This window comes from Panthera pardus, unplaced genomic scaffold, assembly GCF_024362965.1.
Source record: "Panthera pardus isolate Hobbes unplaced genomic scaffold, ASM2436296v1 HiC_scaffold_27, whole genome shotgun sequence".
NCBI classification, from domain to species: domain Eukaryota; kingdom Metazoa; phylum Chordata; class Mammalia; order Carnivora; family Felidae; genus Panthera; species Panthera pardus.
The window spans coordinates 39,278,725-39,305,475 of NW_026526843.1; the positions used below are offsets into that span (position 1 = coordinate 39,278,725).

Genomic DNA, 26,751 nt, shown 5'->3' on the forward strand with positions numbered 1-26,751 from the left:
CTGCCCTTGGGAGAGGCACTCTGGTTTTCTAAACCCGTCCCTTGGTGACAATGAGAATGAGGTGACAGAAAGCCCGAACGTGGGTGATCATGCTTGAAGGAAGCCAAGTCCAATCATTTGATGAGAAGACTTGCCCTAGCATTTGTATCTCCTTAAGGTCAAAGACTGGAAATGGAGAGTGACAGGTTTGAGAAATGGTTTGAGGAATGAGAGACCACAGATGACATGGCAGGCTCTGTGAGCAGCAGTAGCAAAGAGGCAGTAGGTAGGATCACCAGGGCATGAGCCCAGGTGCCATTAGGGGGAGCTTCCTGCCTCTTTCAACATGGAAAAGCATCTCACTCCACACCATCAGTGCTCAGACCTCCAGTCAGAGAGCCCATCTGGTAAGAAAAAAGGCCTTGGCCTTCAAAAGAAATGGGAATGCGGACTCTGCAATGGATAGGATACCAGGGCTCTGACTTCTGGTCTTGATTTAGCTAGCAAATTAGTCAATGTTAGCAAGTTAGTAATTCCTGTTGGAAAGTACTGCCTTGGGCTCCTTAACATCAGTACACATACGCCTCCCTGGGAGAATTCACTTCAACATGTTCAATCTTTACAAATGAGAGGAAAGCTACATTTTGTCAAATTGAAAAGGCCTAGTCCAATGATGACCCTGGAGGAGTCTGAGATAATAAAAGCTCTACTTTGATATTCAAGGGGCTGAGAGTCCCTCTAATGCTCATCAGAGGCAGGCTGAGCTGCCAAAAGTTCCTAAGGTGGAACCCCAACCTCACTGTCCAGGCCTCAGGGCAATGTGGGCTTCTGTGTAATAGACTGGGTTAGGCAACCAGAGAGAGATCTACCTGAGGCTGGAGGGCATGGTAGGGAGAGATGCCCCAAAGAATCTCCCTGGAATGGCACCCAGGGCTGTGTTGGGCCCCATCTAAGTACTTCTGTTGGCAAAGAATGTGTTTCTGATGTCTGATGAGTAGCTTAACTTGTCTGTGTCACAGACCAAGGGCAAACCATTCAATTCAATTGGTCTTAAATTCTCTTGTTTTTAAACTGGGGTTACTAGGCCTGTTCCAGTTACCTCACAGGGCATTATAAGAACCAGAAGGTTTCTTTTCTGTGAAATGCTTAAAACACAATACAAATACAAGGTGGCCACTGAAGTATCTCGCTTTGACTCAAAAGTATTTCCCTACAAATACATGTTTAAGAGTACATGAAAATCAATGCCCCCATATGACTTGTTTTATGAAAGTCAAGGTACATACATATGCCCCCTAGACCACAGGTGGGTGGGATTAGTTATATCAAAAAAGCATGAAGTCACAAAGAAAAGCAACAACCAGAATGTTTAGAAGGAAGCCTACTTATGACAACAGAAAAGTAAGAAGAAAAGGAAGTTCTGCACAATAAAATAGAGATCCAGAGCATGGTTAGAATCAAGCATCCTACCAGGGCATTTCAAGTTAAGATGCTGGGAATAATAAGAGCATCCTCTCTGATTCTGGCCTTGTGTGTGTGCGTGTGTGTGTGTGTGTGTGTGTGTGTGTGTGTGTGTGTGTGATGGAGCTTGGCAGGCTGCACTGTTCCTTAGAGTGCTTAAAAGAGATACAGGAGAATATCTAAGAAGCCCTAGAAGTGATGTGGGGACTAAATCAAGGTCTCTAAAGAGGCTCAAGTGTAAGAGGCAGTCTGGTCAACCATCTGCAGACACAGGGCTCACACTATGCATCTCAGGTGACAACCTTTCTTTACCCAAGTACAGGGGACAAACATCTCCTGTCTAAGCAGGCAAAATTGGAAAGCCAGAGTCTCATCCTGGCCTTAGTGTCCACATTGAGAGCTTTCCCCAGCTTCCCACCAAGAAAGAGGGCCCTCAGGAAGCAATGTGGCATGGTAAACAGGGATGGCCAAATCGGGATTATATCCTGGCTTTGCTACTTTCTAGCTGGGTGGCGTTGAGGAAACAATCCCTCTAACTCTTAGTCTCACTATAATAACAAGCTCTAACTCACAGGGGTATTATGCTATCTATATCTATACATCTCTATATAGGACTATCTATATCTATACATCTCTATATAGGACTATCTATATCTATACATCTCTATATAGGACTATATATGTATATGTTCTCTATCTATCTACCTACCTACCTATCTACCTACCTACCTACCTACTTACCTTCCTACCTACATGGGGAGTGGTACTTGGCGGGGTCTCTGACACAAGACAGCTGTTCAGAAAATGGCAGGTCTCATCTGTTCCCTCCTTTCAGGCATTTTACAATCTGGAACCCCAACCGAATACAGTAAGGGGATAAGGCAGAAAAGGGGATTTAGGGGGACTTTGGAGCCTCCAATGAAAGTGAAGCAAAGAGTTTATGAAAGCCAATGGGCAAATGGGTACTATGTAAACCTCTCTCTGGGGAACTAAAGATTGCCGTCACCCCTTTCACGAGTAGTCAACCCTCACAAGTCACCCTGACCCAGTGGGCTTATGAAACAAAAGGGATATGCCAGCTTGGCAAATTCTCTCTGGGTAACTTGAGGAAAGCGAGGCCAGGGTACCTGGGAATCCCATACACTCTCCATTGAGCCCCCTCCAAAATTATTTCACATCTGTTTCAGCCTTGTGCTCAAGTACCAAAATACAGGAAATTGACTTTTTTACAACATTGTATTTGACAGGATCCCAAAAATTTAGAAGCAGAGGCTGTCTAAATTTATATAACTCCAAATACTGGATTTTGTACTTGGAGAAAGAAATGAAATGCCTCCATGGTTTGCAAATTTTCCATCAAGCTGTAGTTTTGGGGCTCAACCAATAGATGGCAGCAATAGAGAGCTCAGGCAACTGTGTAGACAGCCTCAAAGAGAAGAAAGAGTAAGCAAAGACCAGACCAGTTGGGGGTCAGGAAGGGTGGGGCTATCTTTTACTGAGTGCATACTGCATGCTTGGCTATTTGCTGAGTGCTCCCCTGTGAGGTGACAACACGGAGAGTTAAGGGGTAGGCCTATTTTCTTTTTTGTTTTTCTTAAAAAAATTTTTTTTTTGCTGTTTTATTTATGAGAGACAGAGAGACTAAGTGCAAGTGGAGGAGGGACAGAGAGAGAGAGAGAGGGAGACACAGAATCCAAAGCAGGCTCTAGGCTCTGAGCTGTCAGCACAGAGCCCGACTCAGGACTCGAACTCATGACTTGTGAGATCATGACCTGAGCTGAAGCCGGATGCTCAACCGACTAAGCCACCCAGGCACCCCTCTTTTTTGTTTTTTAAAGTAAGTTCTACGCCCAACATGGGGCTCGAACTCACAACCCTGAGATCAAGAGTCACATGCTCTACCGACTGAGCCAGCCAGGGGCCCCAGCCCTATTTTCCATTAGAGGAAACTGAGACTGAAGAGTCGATATTTGTTTCCTGCTGTCACACAGCTGATAACTGGGAGACTGCATATGAGGCCAGGTATGTCTGTTTCCACCCCCTCCTCACCTCCCTGAATCTCCAAGGAGTTGGGGGGGGGAGGGTGGCCAAGCCCATTTCACCCTCTCCTCTGCACATCCCTTGTGCCTTTCCCCAGGTCTGCTCTGGCTCGCTCTTGCCTAACTAAGGCTCTCCCTTGTAATCTAAGCTCATGTTCCTCGAAGCCCAGTTTCATGCCACATCGCCCCCTTCCCTGTGCCCTTCAGCACTAACCAGGGGTCTAGGCCCTTGGTACTCAACGTGCAGTGTGTACACCAGCAGCCACAGGACCACCTAGTTAGAAATGTAGACTCTCAGGGCCCACCCTGGACCTGCTGAACGTGCATTTTAAATAGGCTCTCAGGGGGCGCCTGGGTGGCTCATTCGGTTAAGTGTCTGACTTCGGCTTAGGTCATGATCTCACGGTCCGTGAGTTCGAGCCCTGCATCAGGCTCTATGCTGACAGCTCAGAGCCTGGAGCCTGCTTCAGATTCTGTGTTTCCCTCTCTCTCTGACGCTCCCCCGTTCATGCTCTGTCTCTCTCTCTCTCTAAAATAAATAAACATTAAAAAAATTTAAATAGGCTCTCAGGGTGATTTGCATGCACATTAAAGTTTGAGAAGAACTGGGCTAGCTCACCTTGTGTGCCATGGGCCTTAAATGACTCTGACCACAGCTAGTGAGTAAGGCAGCTAGATTTCCAGAGGCATCGACCTAGGCAGGGGATCCTGGGCTGCTTGTTAGCATCTGCATTAGGAAGTTAGTGGTTTTAAGGCTTAGCCCCTGTTATCAGAAACAGGATAGCTCTGTCTTTGCCTCCTCTCACGTCTACCCAGTCATGGCTCTGAACAAGGAGGCAGCAGGCCCAGCTGCAAGGAAGTCAGAAGGTGGCTCCTAGCACGAATGCCCAAGTCCCTAAAAGAGGGGGATCGACAATGCCAGGGGAGTGAAACCCTGCCACCCTGGACCCCATAGAAAGGAGACAGAGATGCTGAGATAATGCTGTGACCTTGGGGTGGTCCAGTGGGAAAGCAGCTATAGAACCATCTTATCAAGAGGCAAGGAAGTGGGACACTGAAGGAGGGGATCCACTCTCCAGCAGACACAGAGAAGTGTTACTCTCCACAGATCAGGCCAGAGACAGAATGAGCTGGCCAGAGGCCACAGCATGTCTGGGCTAGAAGAGGGCCCCCTAACTGGAATTGCCTGGTCTCACGTGCAAACCTTCTGCCCACCCTCCCCTGGCCCATAACGACTTACTTGTGATTCCTCTTTTCTTACCTAAGAATCCTATGAAATAATAGGCGTTATTTGGTTTTCCTCCTAAGGCCCCTAAAGACTGGGGCATCTTAAAACACTCCTAGAGGGAAAGAGAGTGCAAGATTCTCAACTCACTTGTGGACTGCTGCTCACGGATCTCTGTGCTTACATGGCGGTGTGATGGGCGGGCGGCACTGGGCCTGGGAAACGGGGTGACTTACTTTGAACGCATCGACATAGACAGGATTGATTTGGTTTATGCCCAGGCGAAGGGGCACAATAAGCAGCAGGGGTTTCCAGGCTGGGCAGCAGGCAAAGGTGCCCCTACTCTGATTCGAAGCATTCAGAGTGCCAGGGGGGCTCTCACCAACTGTGTCAGCACTTGAGGGAAGGACGCAGCACATTTTTTCTGGAAGCGGAAGACAAGAGAGCTGGGTGAGTAAGGGGTATCCGGTCATATGAGATACACCAAGGGCAAAACTAAGGGCAACCTCACATGACATCTGCCTGGGAAGCCCTCCCATCTGCCACTGAGGCCCAGCTTGCCCCGCCTTGCCCCACAGGAAGCCCAGACCACTTCTCCAGACCTTACTCCTCTTCCTTCTGGCAACCAGGCACTCACTTACCTCCTGCCAGATATTAGGGGCTCATTGAAAAAAAAATCTGATTTCTAGACTAGTTTTTCTGCCTTTGAGACAGGGACTGTATCTTTGGTTTCTCTAACCCCATGGCAGAAAGCACAGGGCTGGGGCAAATGGGGACCTCCACAGAAGAGCTGTTGGGTTTAACTGATTATCTATACTTTGAGTATCCTGCAGGGAAAGGGTCTGATAGCTCACTTAGGGTCAGAAAAGACCCTCATTGTTTTCTTCCTTTCAGAAAGCTGAAAGGAAAGAGAAGAAAAGGCATAGCGAATGATTAACCAGAGTCCTGTGCCCTCCCCCCAAGCTTCCCTGCTTTAGTGGAGCAGGCCAGAGAGTCAGTGCCTGTCTGTCAGTCTGTCTGTCTGTTGTCCCTCTCTCTCCCTCTCCCCCACCCACCCCCACACTTTCTGAATGTTGAGGAAGGACCTCAACCACCCACCACCTGGGAAGGTAGACAGGCTAGGGACTCACTGATATCTTCAATGACCACTGTGTTATCCATTGAAACATAAACAGCCAAGGAATTCCATTCGTCAAATAAAGCAAGTTTTCTGCAAAGTAACACACAATGAAGTAAAAATGGGGGAAGATGGCAACAATAGCAGGAAGCAGTACAATATATGCCCACTGTTCCTAAAGTCACCAAATGCTGAGCCACAGAGAAGTTAGGGTTCAGGTCAGCTCTGGCTCCCCTGACCGAGAGCTCTGGAACATTCCATGTCCAGGGACCTTGAGAATGCCACAGAGTCACTGTTTTAGAACGCCGAAAAAAAAGTCCTGCTTTACAAAATGGAAAAGTCTACCTCACAAAGTGACTCCTGTCAGGCAAAAGAGAAAAGATGTCAACGTATCTGCTCCCAGAGATTTTGTTTTCTTAAACAAAACACATTCTGACTTACTGCTTTTTTCAAAAAAAGGTAACTGTCATGAAGTTATAAATATAAATATAAAATATAAAATATAAATACATACATATGTTTGGGAGCACAGATAATGTTGAGGATAAGGCTAAGGAAAATGCAGAGAGAGAGAGAGAGAGAAATATCTCTTACACCCCTCCCCATGTGCAGTGCAAATGCTGTTCAAGAGACGTGGGCTGCATATGGCCTTGGTGTGGGGCCTCTCTGGTCAACAGCTGAACAGAGAGAGAGCATGCTGAATTGTATAACTTTGGAGGAGGTTAGAAAGAAAACCCCTTCAACACAAGGATTATCTGAGGTCTGAGTAAAGCACCATTGCCGGGGCACCTGGGTGGCTCAGTTGGTTAAGCATCCGACTTTGGCTCAGGTCATGATCTCACCATTCATGAGTTCAAACCCTGTGTTGGGCTCTGTGCTGACAGCTCACAGCCTGGAACCTGCTTCAGATTCTGTGTCTCTCTCCCTCTGTCTCTGCCCTTCCCTTACTCACACACTCTTTCTCAAAAATAAATAAAAACATTTAAAAAAAAAAAGAAAAAGTAAAAAAAAGATTAAAAAAAATAAAAAATAAAGCACCATGGCCATTTCTCTCTTATGTTTCCCTCTTACCAGTCTGAAAGAAGGTGTATTTAACCTGGCTACTTCTGGAATTCTTGAGTAAATCACAGCCTCACTGGATAAAACAAAATATATATATATGATTTTCCTAACCAAAGTAGCTCCCAGGAAGAGGTTAATTACCATTACACTTTAATTTCATTCCTTGTAATGTATTACCTTTCCCTGATACACTAATACTCTGTTATTAATGATAACAATCACAGTGACTCAAAACCCACTTAGGGGTGCCTGGGTGGCTTAGTCGATTGAGCGTCTGACTCTTGATTTCAGCGCACATAATGATCCCTGGGTCGTGGGATCAAGCCCTGTGTCAGACTCCGCACTAAGCATGCATCCTGCTTAAGATTCTCTTCCTCCCTCCCTCTCTCCCTCCCTCCCTCCCTCCCTCTCTCTCTCTGCCCCTCCCCCACCAAAAACAAGCCACTTAAATTCTTTATAAAAGGTATGTTTCCATTTGCTTATTGTTGAGAACTTCAAAATTTAGAAGAAAGAAGCAGATTCTGAAGGACATCATGTAAAAACTAAACATTTCAGGCTGGGTTTGGGGCTCGGCACAGCCATTCTCATCCATCTTCTACACCTTCGACCCTGGGTTCCTACGGTGCTTCCTGAAATACTGCCAGATCTTCACTCAGCAGAATCAATGATGCCCCGCAAAGGGACTATGGACTAAGGCAAGGAAGTGGTCACAGGGGGTTTGCAGCATTAGCAAGGAATAACGCCAAAATACAGATTTTGCTTGGGTCCCCAGGAAATCCAGACTACTCCCCTCGTGAGCACATTTCCAGAGCATTCTGGTTCACGAAGACTGGCTAATAATTGAAACAGTGCCCCCTCTGTACTTTTCATGGAGCAGGTCCTGCCATCATCCTCCAGAGAGCCTGGGAATTGAAGAAGCAAGCTACGCCAAAGGATTCCAGATGGTTTCAATCTTCTGATGCCTAAATCCAGCTTCAGATTCTGGATGGCATCTCCATTCACCCGTCAAGTATCTACTGAGCACTTATGTGTGCCAGGCAGTTTTATGTGCTGGTGTTACTGTAGTGAACAAGACAAATGTAATCTCTGCCCTTGCGGAGTTTTCATTCAGTGACAGGCTGTCAGGAAGGAGAGTGACAACAGGTGAGGTGGCCTACATGTATAGGTGCTGATGCCACCCATCCCATTCACTTCTAAAATGTTCATCTTAGATTCTCCACCTTGCCTCTTGGTATCGGCAGTAAATTCTGCGATTTAACAGAGCAACTGCACAAGTACCATGCTGGGGTACCTGGAGTCTGCCAAGACACGACAAACTGATCCCAAGACTCCCTTGGGGTTTGTCTCCTCCCACAGGTGTTGAGTTCCTTGAGGCAAGAACTGTGTCTAGTTTATTTCTGTATACCCAGCACTTTGCACAGCACAGCCACTCAGTAAATGTTGAATGGATGGGGCGCCTGGCTGGCTCAGTTGGTTTAGCATCTGACTTTGGCTCAGGTCATGATCTCACGGTTTGTGGGTTCAAGCCCTGCATCAGGCTCTGTGCAGACAGCTCAGGGCCTGGAGACTGCTTCTGACTCTGTGTCTCCCCCTCTCTCTGCCCCTCTCCCGCTTGTGCTCTGTCTCTCTGTCTCTGTCTCTGTCTCAAAAGTAAATAAACATTAAAAAATTTTACATCTTGAATGAATGAATGAATGAATGAGGTTTTTTTATACTATACAGAGTGGGAGTCCTTGTCTTTCCTAAGCTAGCTCAGCCTCCGCCACTTACTATTTAGCCTTTTGGCTTCAAAGTGACCCTCAGGCTGATGGTTCCCTGGAAGGTGAACACCAACCTGCAGAGGGAACAGATACTGAATGAGTCCTGAGATGCCTCCCTCTATACCGGCACCAGTGACTACGACTCTGAAATATGAAAACAGATGTCTTCATCTGAGTGAAGATCCGGCACACTTCAAAGAACTGTCTGGGCAAAATAGTGCAGATGTCTGGTGGCTTAGTGGGATGGCAGGAATAGATTGATGGGACACTGAGTTGGCAGAAGAAGGAGGCATAGGAGAGAGTACGATAAGGCAGATGCCAGACTCTTTTACTTACTTTAACACCTGTGCAACTGTATTTGGTCCAAACCATTCGCCAATTGATTTCCCTTCTCCTACACCCATTTGTGCTGTTTTTATGTGGAAAAAAAAAGATGTTAGCAAAAGTTCTTCTAGCATACCACAAACTCCTATTTTTTTTTCATAAATAATTAAGCAGATGGACAACTTAGCAGAGCCACATATAAGGCAGGGGGTGAAAGCAGTAGGTACAGACATTGCCATAAAACTACTGATGTAACCTTACCCATTTGATGGATAGAGTAGCAACAATCCTTTCTATCTAAGAAGCACTGTAGGATCCGTTGGTATTCTTTGGGTTGTTCTTTTTGTTTCTCCCAGTTCCAGTCTTTTTAAGAAAAAAAAATGAGTTAAAATCATTTAAAATAACTGTTTATTTACCTCTCTGCACTCTTACTGTAACCATTGGGTTAGAGGGAAAACACACGAGTTGCATCTGGAAGGCAGGAATGATCAAGTTAGAACATTCCTAAGGAACTCCAATATTGACAACAACGGCATCTGGAGACATTACTTTCAAAGTCTCAGTGGGTGTAAAGTAAAAGCAAAACAAGACTTTAACCAAGGAATTGACTTAGCCCAAGGGCTTGAGATAGATAAATATTACATGACAACAATGTCAGGAAAGGCCTTTCTGGTCAGCTACTCAGCGAGAAGGAGCTCACCGAAAACCCAGCAGTATACCCTTAGATCACTCTGATGCCACAGTGTCTCATCTCTACACAGACAGCAACAGCTTTGGTCCCTATATTTTGGCCACATTGCCAAAAGAGTCTCAATTGCCAAAAGAGTGGGGGGTACTGCTCTTCTCACACATGACAGTGCACAGGGGAATATACACAACTTACAACTAAGGGGTTTAAAAAACAATTGCATGCTGCCATTTTTACACAACCTTGAAAACGTCCACACTGACCTTTGGAAAAACACATACCTTTGCTATCAAGCGTTCAAGGTTTCTTTATGACCAAAGCCAAAATAACGACATCTCTAGGAATCCTATCTGTGCCTTAGGCATGGCGCCCCCAAATGCTGCAGGGGCTATTTATCCCTCCCAAAGGACACCCACAAAAATTCTCCATAATCGCCACTGTGGAGGGGATGCGCTTCTCCCCTTCCCTCAGCTTTAGGAACTCTGTGTAACGGGACAGACCTCCGGGGCTCCGTTTGCTTCCAAGACACAAATTTCTCTCCCAAAAGTTCGAGGGAGATTTTAACCTCACAGCTGAAGTATACTTGAAGCCAAAGGCCATTACCTCCAGAGTCTTCTGTTCTCTTTGCTTCCAGTGGATCTGAAATCAAACTTTTAAACTTTGTGGCCAGCATAGTCTTCAGAGGGTGAACCACATCCAGGTTGATTTTTTTTTTTTCATTTGCTACTGAATTGTCCAAGTCTGGGGAAATCCTGAGTAGCTGGCTGCTAAGTACCGCTAAATGTTGACTGATGATAGCGATGAGTAGGTGAATACTTAATTATAGAGTAACTGAATAGAAAGCACTCCAAAATACTTCTTTACGAAACTACATCTTCAAGGGGCGCCTGGGAGGTTCAGTCGGTTGAACGTCCGACTTTGGCTCAGGTCATCATCTTGTAGTCCATGGGTTTGAGCTCTGCATCGGACTCTCTGCTGACAGCTCAGAGCCTGGAGCCTGCTTTGGATTCTGTGTCTCCCTTTCTCTCTGCTCCCCCCCGCTCTCTCTCTCTCTCTCTCTCTTTCTCTCTCTCTCTAAAAATAAAAATAAACATTAAAAAAATACCAAAATTACATCTTTGAATATATCTTAGCTACAAGAGCTATTTCAAATTCTTCCTGCTATTTGCTTTTATATTAAAACGACTGAGGCTACTGACTTTGGGATTTTATGTTTTCCTCGTTTGCTTCCCACAGAATTCACTTCCAGGAAGATCATCTTGCTGTGTTTTATAAATGAGAAATTAAATAGAATGGATCTGCTCCAAGAAGTATGTGTACCGTAGAGAAATCACTGGACAATGAGTCAGAAGACCTGCCTTCTTCTATTCCCAAATCCATGCTTTCTTGCTGTTTGACTCTGGGTAAGTCCTCGTACTTCCTGAGCCTCAATTTCCTCATCTGTAAAACTGGAATTATGATACTACCTAGGAAAAGTGGGTTTAGGCTCCTCTAAACTCTGAAAATAAGGCATTAAGCCCTAAAACCTCCCCAGGCCTTTCTGCAATCCTCTCTGGTAACTGCAGCAGGGTGTGTGAGGCTGCCAGAACAGGGGGAAAGGAGTGATGTTTTCATACCTCTGAATCTCAAGGAGCAACAATGAATTCAGCCAATGAATTCGTGCAGCCAATGAATTCAGCAGGCCAATCTCATCCAAGGTGTCCTTTCCTTCCCTCATCTCCATGTTAAACCAGGCCTTCACCCAAGTGCCTGAACTGGCATCCAGCCAAGGTCATCCTACAGATGCCCACAGGGAAGCACGCACATACCTTAAGAAAGCAGGAGACTCAAGGGTTCCAAGCATACCAGAAGTTTCTTAATGAATTGGCTTCCTAAGAAAGCTAAATTAAGGATTCCTTCATTGTCAAGTGGATATTCTCAGTGAACCCAAACCAAAATAGCACCAGCTCCCTCATTAGGCACTTCCTTTAGGTCACTTACATCCTCACCAGGCAGACTTTTTCAATGAGGTCAAGAAACAGATTTACCACCACACCCTTCTTCCTGCTCCCTTTGTTATCTGACCTGTTTAAGGACTCACTCGAATAATAGCGAAGATGGAAACTCTAATGACACACCTGCCTCAATGTTCAGTTCTGTCCCAGGAAAATAACTCTCTGGCTTCGTGAATCACAAGGAAATGCCAGCTGTTTCCTTCTCCTGGGAGGCTTTATTGACTTTTCGGCCCCATCACTTGAGCTGGCAGATAGCACTTTAGGACCTTCGGCTCTGTTACTGAATGCTCCTGAAGCTCGGCACCAATGCTAAAGTACCAGCAGGAAGTGCTACTGCAGAGGTCTCTGAGGCAGAACGAATTTAACTCACCCCTGCCCAAGTGTCTGCAGATAAGAGCTTGAGCCAGCATCATCTGTCCACAGCGGAGCATGCATCCCCAGCCGGCATCTGATGAAGGGCCAGTTCCCCCTGTTGGCAAAATGGATGGGAATGACTATGTGTTCCTTGGATTGCCCTTTCCTGAAACATTGGCAAATGTGGGAATCATACAAGACAGACAGAAACACAGACTCTGAAAAGAGACAAGAGATACAGCTGAATATCAAACAGGGCTTGTTATAGGATGGAACTTGCAGAGATAACACTGAGTTAGCCAAAACAGTTTCTATGACCAAAGACAAAACAAGCAAATGAACAAAACCTGCCCCTTAGGTTTTCTCCTTGGGGACTTCTAGGTATGCATGCAATTTTTTTTTTTGTAGATGACTTCCAGGTATGACTACCAACACTGGGCCCATGCCATGTCATTATCTGCCTAACCAAACCTGGCTTTTTGCACAGCTCACTTCTCAGGGAAGCCAGTCTTACCTTAGTTAAGGAATAAATGCTACCAAAGGCAATCATCAACATGGTCAAAGAGATCTGGGAGGCTCTTGACTGTTCTAAATATACATTATGAAGATCTCAACAGCAAGAAGGACAATGTAAAATAGAGGAAAGAGTCCCAGATTAGGCATCAGAAGAATGGTCTCTAGTTACCTGATCCAAGACTCAACTATAGACTGGGAACAACAGCACGCACCCTGCCTGTTAGTGGATATTATAAGAACTAGTTGAAAAAATATCTGTGCAAGTGTTCTACAAACTCACTCAGGATGATGTAAATATCTGGTGTTATGAGCATGGCCATAATTGAAAATGCTACTAATAAATTAGAAATGTGCTACATCTTTAAAAGGCATAAAACCAGTTAATAAATGAAAGAAGACAACAGGTTCCACTTTAAGAACACTTGATGTAACGAAAATCCCACGTATGTGGCCAGGGTGAGCTCAATATCCTTTTTCAAGGTACCAGTGAAATCAGATAACTTGGATGGCAGAGGAGACATTCTGCTTTCATTGCTCTCTGTCCTCAACATGGGAGTGGAAAACTATGCTTATAAGCATGATCTCACAAGACTAACTCTAAGGAGGGTCATCAGCCATGTAAGACAAATGGGCCACAGTGGCCACCCTTTTCCTTTGGTTGTGGGGACTGAAGGAGAGTTGCTACAGAAAGATGGGGACGGTTGAGCCAACTCATAACTGGAAGGAGAGTCCTTTGGCTCTTGCTAATGGTAGAATTATAGGACACATTAGTACAGGAGAGATGCAATGAAGACTAGATAAAGAAGAGATCATCTATTGCCAAAACATTGTCAGAATTGGGGTGCATGGCCGGCTTAGTACAGGAGAGATGCAATGAAGACTAGATAAAGAAGAGATCATCTATTGCCAAAACATTGTCAGAATTGGGGTGCATGGCCGGCTCAGTCAGTAGAACATGCAACTCTTGATCTTAAGGTCATGAGTTCAAGCCCCCCATTGGGCATTTAGCCTACTTAAAACTTAAAAAAAAAAACAACTGTCAGAGTTGAATTGCAAATGTTTTTAAGCCTTGTAAAGATCTCTTCACCTAGAGAAAGTTAACAGTTTAAAATCACTGGGTACTAGGGGTGCCTGGGTGGCTCAGTCCATTGGGCATCCAACTCTTGATTTCGGCTCAGGTCATAATCCCAGGGTCATGGGATCAAGCCCTGTGTCGGGCTCTGTGCTGAGTGTGGAGCCTGCTTAAGTTTCTCTCTCTCTCTCTCTCTCTCTCTCTCTCTCTCTCTCCTCCTCCTCCTCCTCTTCCCAGCTGGTGCATGTACTCTCTCTCTAAAATATAATTAATTACTTAAATAAATAAATAAATAAAATCACTGGGTACTAAAGATTTTTCCTTTGGGCATTTTACTGCTTGGGTACTTCCTGTGGAAAGCAAAAAATGTCCATGTGGACTTTGTTTTGGGCACTGATCAGAAAGTAGGATTTCATTCCAGTTATTATGTCCAGTCCTGCATCAAAATCAATCAGACAGGTTTTCTCTTAGGAGAATAGCTTCCACCACTTGGATTTGACATTCTTTTTCCTACAGGGCCATGATACTAGGAATAGGCCACCTTACTTGCAAACATTTTACAGATTTTCTCTAAAGGGAGACAATTCACTTAGCTTATTGACCTTTTTTTTTCCTAGACAGCAGGTGGTAACCTAACAGCTGATAATTAGTTCCAAGGAAATCTATCATAGTTCATCTTCCAGTGGTATGGTGCTTTAATATCATAGGGGGTGGAAATCATAGGAATTATTTTCTTTCATTCAAGGCATAACTGTCTTTAATAATCAAGTAACTCCACAAAGCAGTGGATTATGAGTTAATAAATATTACCCAGACTAGAAGTTTGACTTTCTCCTTGCTCCTGGAAAACAACTAATACTACCTGGTGCCTGAACACTTGGAGGTGGACTCATAAATATCCTGGCAATTACATATTCACACCAAGGAACCATACATGATGCAGTACTTGGGCAATGAAACTTTTGAATAAAGTATATGATTTAAGTATTCCCCTAAAGCAAATTCTTCACCACAGTGAGCTGTTAATTCTGAGGTTTCTTGGATGTCACTGATCACCTCAGGCAAGCTATCAACAAGGAAGAAAGCAAAGTACAACAAATGATATACCTACCAATTGGTGAAAATTTCCTTCTGTATGTAAACCACAGACGAGCACTTATATCAGACAACAGCTTAGATTTTTCTGAAATTAAATGTGAAATTAAAATTAAATCACCACATCCCATCTAAAGATATCTGCCTTTGATTTCTGAGCCAGCAGGAAACTCATTTTCAAATAAACCAATCAATTCCATTGTTATGGGGCTAGGGAAGTTCATAGGAAACCCAATATCACCTTAGCCAAGTAATTTCAGCATTCCCTTTCACCTATGTTTTGACCAGTACTACTGGCCAGGTGGTTCCTGTCTCCTACTCACTGAGCTCCATGGCCCTGACAGGTACTAACACTGGGGTCAGTGGCCAAAAGACAAGGGATAAGAAAAGCAAGGATAACCCACTAACAAGGCAACCAGCCCCTGCCTGAAACGATGATAGTTGGTTGGATCTCTCATCAGTACCCAGTGTCCATTATCTAAAACTAGGGGTGTGTATGTGTGGGGGTGTGTGTGGGGGGTGTACACGTGTACATGCATGTATGTTTAACTAAAAAGGAAGATCCACAATAAGTAAATTAAGTGTGTAAAAATATACAACACCACCCAGTGCAGCTGGCATTTGTAATCTAATGGATAAATTAGACACAAACACTTTGGTGTCTTTATTCAAAGCATTTTGTGCATTTTATGACATAAATTTACTTCAATGACCACATATACGGCGGCTTTCACGGGTCCATCTGTATAGAAGTTAGAGCCATTGCACTTTAAGAGAAGAAAAGAAAATTTGATTTTAGCCAATAATTTCTGTTTTCTCTCCTGCCTTTCCTTTGAACAAACCAGAAAGTTGAGTGGTCTGAATTCTCCCTGCCCTTCACGTCCCCAGTGCCTACCACATTATGGGCAGCAGATGTACACTGGTTAAGAGTAAAACTTCTGGAGTCATATTCTGCCTGGGTTGGAGCCCTGACTCTGTTCCTTGCCAACTGTGTGGCCTTGTCACATAATCTCTCTGAGCTTCAGTTTTCTTATCCTTAAAATAGGGAGAATAAGAGCACCTACATCATAGAGTTGTGAATATTCTGCAAGATAATGCATGGAAAGTGTTTAGATGGTACAGTATGTGGTAAGCCTGTGATACATGTTAGCTGTTTTTATATACTTCCCCTCTCAAATGTTCACACCACTCACTCCTTCTTCTGATATTCTCTAGGCCTTTCAGCTTTCCTCTATGCTAGAAAGGCTGGGGGTAGTTGTATGGACACTTTAACCATAAGTGCACTTTGAAAGGTATTTCCCAACTTAACATTTGGATATGGCCATATTTGACAAGCTGGGGATTCCTGTTATCATGGAATACAGAACTAGAAGAGATCCCTTCCAGTATTCCTCATTTTAAGTACCTGTGAAGGAAGTTAAGATCCAGAAAGAGAAAGTGACTTATCTAAGGTAGGGGAAGAGTCTGTATACAAAAGGTCTCCGAACTGCTAACCCTCAACTCTCTCCACTCTTCAGGATTCTCCAATCCAGAGGATGAAACCAGAAACAGGGTGGAGCCAGAAGATGCTAACTTCCCCTCCTGCCTTGTGATCAGCTCCTTCCTATTTCTTCCTCTATGCTAGGGCCTTCAAAGAGCATCTCTCCTCAGACAGACAGACAGACAGACAGCTGACTCTCTCCAAGCTCAGGCTTTATCAGGGTGCTGGGCTGTTGGCAGTTTTAGGTTAAAAGATCTTCCCTGGGGTGTCTGGGTGGCTCAGTCGATTGAGCGTCTGACTTCACTTCAGGTCATGATCTTGTGGTTCTTGAGTTCGAGCCTCGTGTCAGGATCTGTGCTAGCAGCTCAGAGCCTGGAGCCTACTTTGGATTCTGTTCCTCCCTCTCTCTCTGCCCCTCTTCCACTCATGTTCTGTCTCTCTCTCAAAAATAAATAAACATTAAAAAACTTTTTAAATAAAAAATAAAAGGTCTTCCCCAATCTGTAAGTATATAAGGGTAAGGAAGAAATATTCAAGCCTCTTTTCCATCTAGCTGCTGTGGCTAAAAGTTCTATACAAAATCAGAATAAACTGAGAAGGTGCTACAGTCAGCAAAAGATCTACACCTACAAAACTTCTTAGTGTCTGACGTGGTTTCTGACAGCCCTGGGCTGATTAGAGGTCCCCTGGGTGGCAGCGTCTTTCATCTAGATAGAAAAGGACACAAGGGGAATGAGAAGTATGTAGCCCAGGCATTACAGTCTAAAACTGGTTAGTGATACCACGAGTGGGTCCATGGTTTTTGAAAGTCAAGGCTTATGGAATTCAGGGGTGCTCCTTTAAAGAAAAGAATAAATATATATATGACCCTTTCAAATTGCACAAACACCTATGATCATGTGAACATGCTGCTAAGGACTCTCAGGGCCTCGGAAGGGACCTGTGCAAGCAAGGAGTCTGTGGCTTGACCTCCTCTGGCTGCAAGGTATGTCCGCCTACAAGTGGCATGAACAGTTACCAAAGTCACACTCCACCAACCCCACAAGGAAAAATGGATAGGACCTTAACCTCAGGCACCCACCTCATTTAGGTTCTCACAGACAAATGCTACCAAACCTTACCCGTTTTAAGGAGATGCTGTTTCCCCAAGATCCATACCAGCTCATCCGTATCTGGAAATTCTTCTAGGTAGTCAGCAAAAATAGTAATCTGGTTTTCATATTTGGATAAAACTGAAAGAAAAGGAAAGAAACTTAAGCAAAATGTAACAGAGGGGATTTGCTTCTGTGGTTTTACTGGTTATTACCTTTGTCCTGAAGGTGAAAGATCATTGGCTTGAATCGAATGGAGGCAAATCCTTGTCTTGGAGGAACAAAGATACTCACAAAGCCTCAAATCCTTTAGTAGAGGGATTTACTTTTGACCACCTATTTTCACCTTCCTTTTCTCATGGTCCCATTTGGCACCATCTCCAAATATTTAGTTCAGGGTCATTTCAAAACCTTTTCATCATGGGGTATTCTTTGTAAACAGCCACTTATCTAGCTTCTCCAAGCAAAAGTGGATCAAGGTGATACAATAATACCTAATACTTGCATATCCAACTCATGCCCACATTACAGGGAATATTATGAGGTTTCTAGTGGCTGGAGGCATTGGAATGGGCTGTGACAAACTCCAAAGATTACAAAACTGTGAAAATGTAGTATTTTAGCTGGAAGACCAGCGGTTTTAACAGTACTTTTGTTTGCCATCTTATTCACATATGACTTCTGCAAAGAAGAATCTTGAAGCTGACGATAACTATAACTTGTTCTTGGGATTCACAAATGACCATGCTTATCTCTCAAGATAAAGTAACTGAATAACATATAATTAAACCTTGTAAGTTCACAGGCCAGACTCTCAGAACTTAGAACCATGTAATGTGAGATGAGGTAAAATTCACTTTTGTACCACTTGTGGGGAAAGAGTCTGCTCAAAGAGTTAAGACTGACTTATGAGAGGGTCCTAATCTCAAAAGTTCTCTTTAAGTGCCTTCCTGAGAGAAATAATATCATAAGTGGTAAACAAGTTTCCCACAAAAACCTATTTTAACCTGCAACCAGGAAATAAAATTGATGGTATATTTCATCGTGTATATGGTGCTGTGTCTATGAGAAAACACACTTCAAGTTCAAAGCTAACACATCCAACACATGCCTTCTCACCTGAGCTCTTGGAGGCTCCCCAGCCCCTATGGGGAAGGGAGCTCAGAGAGAGTAAGTACAAGCACCTGCAGGGACTCTCCCACAGCAGTGCCTGAAAGCCCTAAGGGAATGATTTTCCTGTAAAAATGGCATTGTGAGATATGTTTAACTCACTTGAAAGGACAAATTGTTTTCTTTTGGCTTTGTTTTCTAAGGCAGGAGCATGCTGTTTTCATAGAAATAAATGTTCCTAAATATAAATGAGTCCTCTTTGATCATGAAAACAGGTTAACCTGCTCTCACTGCTTGGTTGGAGGTTGACATTATGCCATGTATCATTTGTATAAACTGAAGTTATAATTTGTGTGAAGTTATAATTTTAGAAACAGAGCTACCCAGTAGTTCAAGAAATACTGCATTTCTTGAGATGTATTACAGAAGTCCAATATTTCAGGGATTTAAGTAGCTTTTCTCCTCAGAATGTTTTAATCATTAAGGTTATACACTCGGCAGTCTTTCAAACCTAAAGAGGTTAGAAATGAGACAGCCATTTTGTTCCCCGGTGAAAGCTCATCACTGCTAGATCTGCCAGAGAACCTGTGCCCTCTTAGCTTCTCTGTCACTGGCCTCAGCCCCTGGCCTAAGCCCAGGAAATACCAGGCTAAAAATGACCACCCAGGTCAGGCCATCCCCAGGAGGTGGTGGACTGAGGTGGTGTAAATCACACTGTGTACCTTCCCACCCTACTCTCTACCCCTCACACGCAGAAGAAATCAGGTTAAAATGAACATCCAGTGGAGCCTAGAAACAGAGTCAGAAAATGAGGGGCTTGAGAGGGGCGTGGGAAAGGGGCAGCCTGTCTGGCATTCCCCTGATAGGGGTGAGGAAGGGTGCATTGGGTGAATGTACAGCATGTATGCATATAAGCTTTGGGTCTTTTTTTTAGTACTGGCCAAGAAAAACCATTTCTCTATCGCCAACCCTGGCCAGCTGGTCAAATTAGTACAGCCCCTTAAAGCCTGTGAGAACTCCACTGCTTCATTTGGGATGGCCCTGACCAAAATGGTAGCCAAAGAATTTTCCTCTTGCTCTTCAGCCCTTCTCAGGCCAGCAAGAAGGTCAAGATGGTCTCTGTTCTTCCCAATTCTCCTCTTAGAAAATGGACTTCAAGAATGCAGGGCTACAGCCAGCCCCAGTTGAAGCTACATGGATGAAACAAATGAAAGCCAGAACAGACGTGAAGAGCAATAACATGGGGAGAGTGTATACAAGAGGATCCAGGGAGGAAAGAGGAATAAGGTCTTCCACAAGGAGAACTCAGAGTCATGAAGAAGCAAACTGGGGCATCATTAAGGTGCAAAAGTGAAATCGCATTTCCAACAGAATCACTTCTGACTAACACAATCCTTTAAAAAAATTCATAAACTACTTTTATCTTGCCTTAAAATGAACAAACATCAGCCCCATATGAGTTTACTGCCCCTTTCATCCTGTTTAAAGAGATAGGAGCTATACAGGCAGAGCTACAAAGACCACAGCTGGGCAGACCAAGAATTAGCTTCTACAAGGTCTGATGAACAACAGGCTTCACTCTGTTCCATTTTACTTTAATAATAATTATTGCACTGAAGTCTCTGCTAGGTTGGCTTAGTGGACAGCTAATAACTGAACAAAGACTTCCTTAAACTCTTGGAACCAGCAAGTCTCCCAGTCTTGGCCAAGAGGTTATGTGTACATGTTGGGACATGCCTTCAACACTCAGCCAGGTGGCTGATAACTCTGCCTTAGTCTTCCCTTGTGCAGAGCTTGAGATCAGCCAGAGCAAAAGCTTAGAACCCTGTCAGCTCTTTCCTGAGCATGCACACAACACTGGGAATGCACACAGTCCTGAGCATGCATATAGTCTTCTAGATTCCCAGGGATATGCCCGAACTTTTCAAGCTCCAATGGACATGTTACTCACTAGGTTTTTCTTTTAAGCTTTCTGCATCAGGCATCTATGATCAGGCCTGATCTACTGCATCAGGCATCTATGAAGTTAATCAGTTGCCTCTAATGGTTTTCTTTTTTTAAATTTTTTTATTTTTAATTGAAGTATAGCTGACATACAATATTATCTTAGTTCTAGGTGTACAACATAGCGATTTGACAACTTATATGTTACTCAATGGTCACTACAATCAGCGTAGTCACCATCTGGCACCATATAAAATTATTACAATATTATTAACTACATTCCCTATGCTGTACTTTCAGTCCCCATGACTTATTTATTTTATAGGTGGAAGTTTGTACCTTTTTAATCCCCTTCACCTATTTTGCCCATCCCTCACCCTTTTCCCCTCTGGCAACCACCAGTTTGTTCTCTGTATTTTTAAGTCTGTTTCTGATTTGTTCACTTGTTTTGTTTTTTAGACTCCACATATAAGTGAAATCATATGGTATCTGTCTTTTTCTGGATGACTTACTTCACTTAACATAATACCTTCTAGGGGTGCCTGGGTGGCTCAATCAGTTGATCATCTGACTTCAGCTGAGGTCATTGATCTCGCAGTCCATGAGTTCGAGCCCTGCACTGGGCTCTGTGCTGACAGCTCAGAGCCTGGAACCTGCTTCGAATTCTGTGTCTCCCTCTCTCTCTGCCCCTCCCCTGCTCATGCTCTGTCTGTCTGTCTGTCTCTCTCTCTCTCAAAAATAAACATTAAAAAAATAATACCCTCTAGATCCCTCCATGTTGTCACGAGTGGTAAGATTTTATTCATTTTTATGGCTGAGTAATATTCCAGTGTGTGTGTGTGTGTGTGTGTGAGAGAGAGAGAGAGAGAGAGAGAGAGAGAGAGTGTATCTCACATCTTCTTTACCTTTTCATCTATTGATGGTCAGCTAGGTTGCTTCCATATCTTGGCTACTGTAAATAGTGCTATAATAAACATAGGGGTGTATATATCTTTCTAAACACTGTTTGTGTTTTCTTCAGGTAAATACCCAGAAGTGGTATTACTGGATCATATGATATTTCTATTTTTAATTTTGTGAGGAACCTTCATACTGTTTTTCCTAGTGGCTGCACCTCTAACAGTTTTCCATAAAAGCCTCCGGGGAAAGGCTTTCTGTGGCTAACTTCCACGGTTCTGAAAAGGTTGACTATGACCATTTCTGCCAGTGTTTTTCATTGCTCTTATAAATAGAATTTTCAGAGGTTCTCACTCTGCCATTTCTGCGATATCTTACTTTAATATTTTTTTCCAGTCATTGACTGTATTTTTAAAGGTTGGTTTTTATAAAATTGCAAGCAAATGAAAAAATGGCTTTGAACAACACACTTTCTGATGGGGCTTAACAGAGACACTTGTACCTGAAGGTTCCCAGATTCTGTGAGGCTTGTGTCCCACAAACAACACAAATTCTCTTAAGTGAAATCTGTCACAGAATCTCAGGGCTAGAAGGGGCCTGAGATACCACAGCATGTCTTCCTTGTAGGCCACCTGATTCTAAAGGCATGCCAGGATACTGCTGATTCTAGAACAGCCTTCTCAGCAATACATGCACATTTAACATAGTATCAAGTAACAGCTTCAAAAACAAGAAAATATCCATGGAAAACAGGTATGGTAAGGGTCGAATATTCATTAACATATTCATCCCATAAACTTTTACTGAGTACCTACTATGCACACAATGGATAAAACATCACTGAGACGTAGCATCCATCCTCCAAAAGCTTTTAATCTAGTGGAGAGGACAGGTCTGAAAACAACTAATAGCAATAAGTATTATAATAAGGGAAAGCAGTTGTACAACATAGGGAATGTTGTCAATAATACTGTAATAATTTTGTATAATGACAGATGGTAACTAGCCCTACAAAGGTGATTATTTCATAACATATAAAAATGTCAAAATACTATGTTGTATACCTGAAACTAATATATTATTGTATGTCAATTCTAGTTCAGTTTTAAAAAGAAAGCGATGTGAGGGGCACCTGAGTGGCTCAGTTGGTTAAGTATCCAACTTCGGCTCAGGTCATGAACTTGAAGTTCGTGAGTTTGAGCCCTGCGACATACTCTGTACTGATAGCTCAGAGCCTGGAGCCTGCTTCATATTCTCTGTCTCCCTCTATCTCTGTTCCTCCCCCACTCACATCCTGTCTCTCTCTGTCTCTCAAAAATAAATAAAGATTAAAAAAAATTTTTAAAGAAAGCAATGTGGAAGGCAAGAAACGATTAATTCCAACTGGGGGTGAATGGGCCTTGCACAACCTAGAAAAGGTGGTATCAGAGCTGAGCCTTGATAGAAATAAGATATAAGTGGAAAGGGGGAAGGGAGAAATTCACTAAAAGGATTTGGCAAGCAACTGAGTGTGGGGTGGGGCTGGGGGGAGAGAGAGAGAGTCAGAGTTAAAAATACCTTCCAGTTTGTAAGTGTGAGTGATGAAATAAATGGTAGCAGAAAAACATGGTGCAGTGTAGGGAGATAAAGTTTGGTCTAGCCACAACATTTCTTCTTCATCTTTTTCAGAAGAAAAGGATGTCACTTTTTTAAAAAAAAATTTTTTTAATGTTTATTTATTTTTGACAGAGAGAGATAAAGGAGATAGGGAGATAAAGTTTGGTCTCATGGGTTTGGTTGACAAAGGAAGGGTTTAAAAAAAAAAGTGAAGAGGGGCATGGTAGATGGCAGGTAGATAAGCAGAACCTAGGAAGGCAGGAGGAATTCAGAACAACAAAGCTCAGCCTAAAATGTGCCTTCACCTCCTTCCTCCTGGGTCCACTTAGTGTTCTTGCCTTTCCAGCCTCTGCCCACCCATGCATGGACCCCACCCCATCTTCATTTCTCTTCCTCCCAGTGCCCTGCTTTTCTGACAATGAAGAGCTTTAAAAATAGAGAACTGGACATCATTTCTCATTATTTCCATGGGGGATTTTCATGTCCCAAACTGAAAGTTTTCTTGAATGTATTCAGCAAGTCAAATTCTAGCAATGCTGGGTGGTCAAATTATGTGAAAGACATGCATCCTTTCTCTACAGACCAGTAAAAAATTTGACGCCCTTTATCATTTTAGACTTACCATATAGACTCTTAGCCGAAGGGTTATCATTCAGCTAGACTTTATGACTTTCTAAGATTCTATTTAACTGACTAGTACTGGTGGTGGTGTAGCATAGGAGGCTGCACCTGACCCACTGTAGGGCAAGTCAGCAAAGGGATAACCAGTCTGTTTGGCAAGGGACTATTGGTAAATGAGTGTTAAATGAAAGTACTCCTTACTTTTCAGCTAGAAAAATCAACCAGGCCATTGATAGCTTGGCCCCACAAAACACAACATATCTTACAGAATTCAGTCACTTCATCTTACTGACACAATGATGGCAAGAATCAAACATAAGGCAAAATTGGACTCTTTGGTTTTCCTTTAAAGTGATTCTTTTGAAAAACTTATTGCCCTTTTAAGTATATTTTTGTTGTTGTTCTCACTTAAGGATAAATTATTGTCTGCTATCTGCTGACTGAAATGCATTCAGAAATATCCATGAGGAGGGGCACCTGGGTGGCTCAGTGGGTTAAGCGCCCAGCTCTTGGTTTCAGTTCAGGTCATGATCTCATGGTTTGTGGGTTTGAGTGCAGAGCCTGCTTGGGATTCTCTCTCTCTCTCTCTCTCTCTCTCTCTCTCTCCCTCTCTCTTCCCCTTCACAGCTCTCCTTATCTCTCTTAAAATAAATAAATAAACTTAAAAAAAAGAGATATCCATGAAGAAATGGGATCCCATGCACAAACTGGTGAGGAAGGCAGGATCTACCTTACACATACATCACCTCTAAATTGCTGCCTCATTTTGCTTTTGATAAGGTAACTCTGCTTTTTTTGGAGAGATGCATTTTTTCAGAAGAAAAGGATGTCACTTTTAAAAAAAAATTTTTTTTAATGTTTATTTATTTTTGACAGAGAGAGAGAGAGAGAGAGAGCATGAGCGGGGGAGGGGCACAGAGCGAGGGAGACACAGAATCCAAAGCAGGCTCCAGGCTCGGAGCTGTCAGCACAGAGCCCGATGCGGGGCTCAAACTCACAGACTGCAAGATCATGACCGGAGCCGAAGTTGGACACTCAACTGACTGAGCCACCCAGGTGCCCCAAGATGTCACTTTTATAAAGCTTATCTTTGTTTATAAGACATACAAAGAAGGTAGGACATTGGATGGATGGATGGATGGATGGATGGATGGATAAAAACATTTTACTGGTTTTATAATTCAAGACTTGTGGTAACTATCCCACAAGCTGAGGTAAGAATCACCTTGATTATTTATCAACAGGTTTTGTTGTTAAGAATCAAACTGTTAAGTGGGAAGTGTGGTTGTATTCACCAGGAGTACAGATGCACATTAGTGCCACTGCCACATCATACAGTGGGTCCAAAAAAGCCCCTGTGGCATTGTATCTTTGATTTTGGATAGTACCCAAGCTAAAAGAGAAGGAATACTCAAATATAGAGCTCATGATTCATGTAGGGAGCATGATATCATGACAGTATTTAGCCAAAATGAAGAGTGTATCAAATAATTTTGCTCGACATAAAAAATGTGGGGGTTTTTTGGCAGATGAAGAGAAGGAGGGATCACTCTTCACCCCTCTTAAAAACAGCCCTAGCCTAGGAAACCTAAAATGTAGTTTCTAATCCTACCCTGCCACTAACTAGCTATGGGACCTTTGAGAACTTACTGCACTTCTTTGGGCCTTAGATTCTCCATCTATAAAATGAGCAGTGTGTTTTTCAAACAGCACATCATAACTTATCAGTGGGCTTTGAAATCTATATAGTGGGTTGAAATCAGCATATTTAAAAAATGAAATCAAATAGGGGCACTTGAGGGGTGCCTGGGTGGCTCAGTCGGTTGAGCGTTCGACTTTGGCTCAGGTCATGAGCTGGCAGTTCTTGAGTTTGAACCCCACATCGGGCTCTGTACTGATAGCTCAGAGCCTGGAGCCTGCTTCGAATTCTGTGTCTCCCTCTCTCTCTGCCCCTCCCCCACTCACACTCAGTCTCTCTCTCACTCAAAACTAAATAAACATTTAAAGAAATTTTAAATAGGGGCATTTGGGTGGCTCATTCAGTTAAACATCCGATTCTTGGTTTCAGCTCAGGTCATTATCTCACAGCTTGTGAGTTCAAGCCCTGCATCGGGCTCTGTGCTGTCAGCAAGTTGCCTGCTTGGGATTCTCTCTCTTTCTCTCTCTCTCTCTCCCTCTCTCCCTGCCCCTCCCCTGCTCATTCTCTCAAAATAAATAAATAAGCTTTAAAAAATGAAATTAAATAGAATAGAAAATATTACAATATATCATACATAATAAGGATTAATATCATTTCACAAAACTTGTGTGTATATAAATTAGGTTGAAATATAAAATGTATTTCCCATTGTATTGTTGGATCAAAAAAGCTTGAAAGCCAGTGGTCTACCCTATATTGTCCATACAGTAGCCACTAGCTACATGCATCTGTTTACATTTAAATGTATTCAAATTACATACAACTAAAATTTAAGTTACTCAGTTGCACTAGCCACATTTCAAGCACTCAACAGCCACATGTGGCTACTGGCTACCATACTGGACAGCACAGCTATAGGATCACCACAGCAAGTTCTATTGGGCAGACCTATCTTAACAACCTATTTATGGTTCTGTAGGAGGTAGAGGTAGGGTGGGTTGTTAGGAGGAGTACTTTAAGCTCTGGGAAGAGAAGATGGATTCACTTGTCAAGAGAGTCTGTATGTAAATTTCTAAATAAATGAGCCAACAATTATTTATTTAAGTTCTGTACTTGGTTCTGTGATGGATACAGAGGAAATATCCTCATAAATATTCACTATGTGTTAAATGAGCAACCTAAGGGAGAGAGAGGGAAGATGGCGGTATAGGAGGAGGCTGGGCTCACCGCGCGTCCTGCTGATCACTTAGATTCCACCTACACCTGCCTAAATAACCCAGAAAACCGCTAGAGGATTAGCAGAACGGAGTCTCCGGAGCCAAGCCCAGACGAGAGGCCCACGGAAGAGGGTAGGAAGGGCGGCGAGGCGGTGTGCGCTCCACGGACTGGCAGGAGGGAGCCGGGGCGGAGGGGCGGCTCGCCGGCCAAGCAGAGCCCCTGAGTCTGGCTGGCAAAAGCGGAGGGGCCGGACGGAGTGTGTTCCGACAGCAAGCGCAACTTAGCGTCTGGGAGGTCATAAGTTAACAGCTCTGCTCAGAAAGCGGGAAAACTGGAGGACAGAAGGAGGGAGAGCTGCTGAGCCCCCGGACAACAGAGCTCAGTTTGGTGGGGAACAAAAGCGCTTGCCAGCGCCATCTCCCTCGCCCATCCCCCAGCCAAAATCCCAAAGGGAACCAGTTCCTGCCAG

The 26,751-nt window shown here is 43.6% G+C and overlaps 1 protein-coding gene across 3 annotated transcripts in view; it reads right to left on the reverse strand.

The window, feature by feature from the left end:
- The window catches only part of ATG4A (autophagy related 4A cysteine peptidase), a 62,439-nt gene that overhangs the window by 4,443 nt on the left and 31,245 nt on the right, over window positions 1–26,751 (reverse strand). For 2 of the 3 annotated variants that reach the window (XM_053891278.1, XM_053891279.1), the window contains exons 2-8: window positions 17,288–17,398; window positions 12,020–12,118; window positions 9,229–9,330; window positions 8,980–9,052; window positions 5,835–5,914; window positions 4,941–5,128; window positions 4,741–4,819 (exon numbers count right to left, since the gene is read on the reverse strand). In XM_053891278.1, coding sequence (XP_053747253.1) covers window positions 4,741–4,819; window positions 4,941–5,128; window positions 5,835–5,914; window positions 8,980–9,052; window positions 9,229–9,330; window positions 12,020–12,118; window positions 17,288–17,398 — 732 coding nt within the window. Of the gene's footprint in view, window positions 1–4,740; window positions 4,820–4,940; window positions 5,129–5,834; window positions 5,915–8,979; window positions 9,053–9,228; window positions 9,331–12,019; window positions 12,119–14,702; window positions 14,775–17,287; window positions 17,399–26,751 lie in introns of all 3 variants that reach the window. The other variant, XM_019426816.2, reaches the window with a different exon arrangement.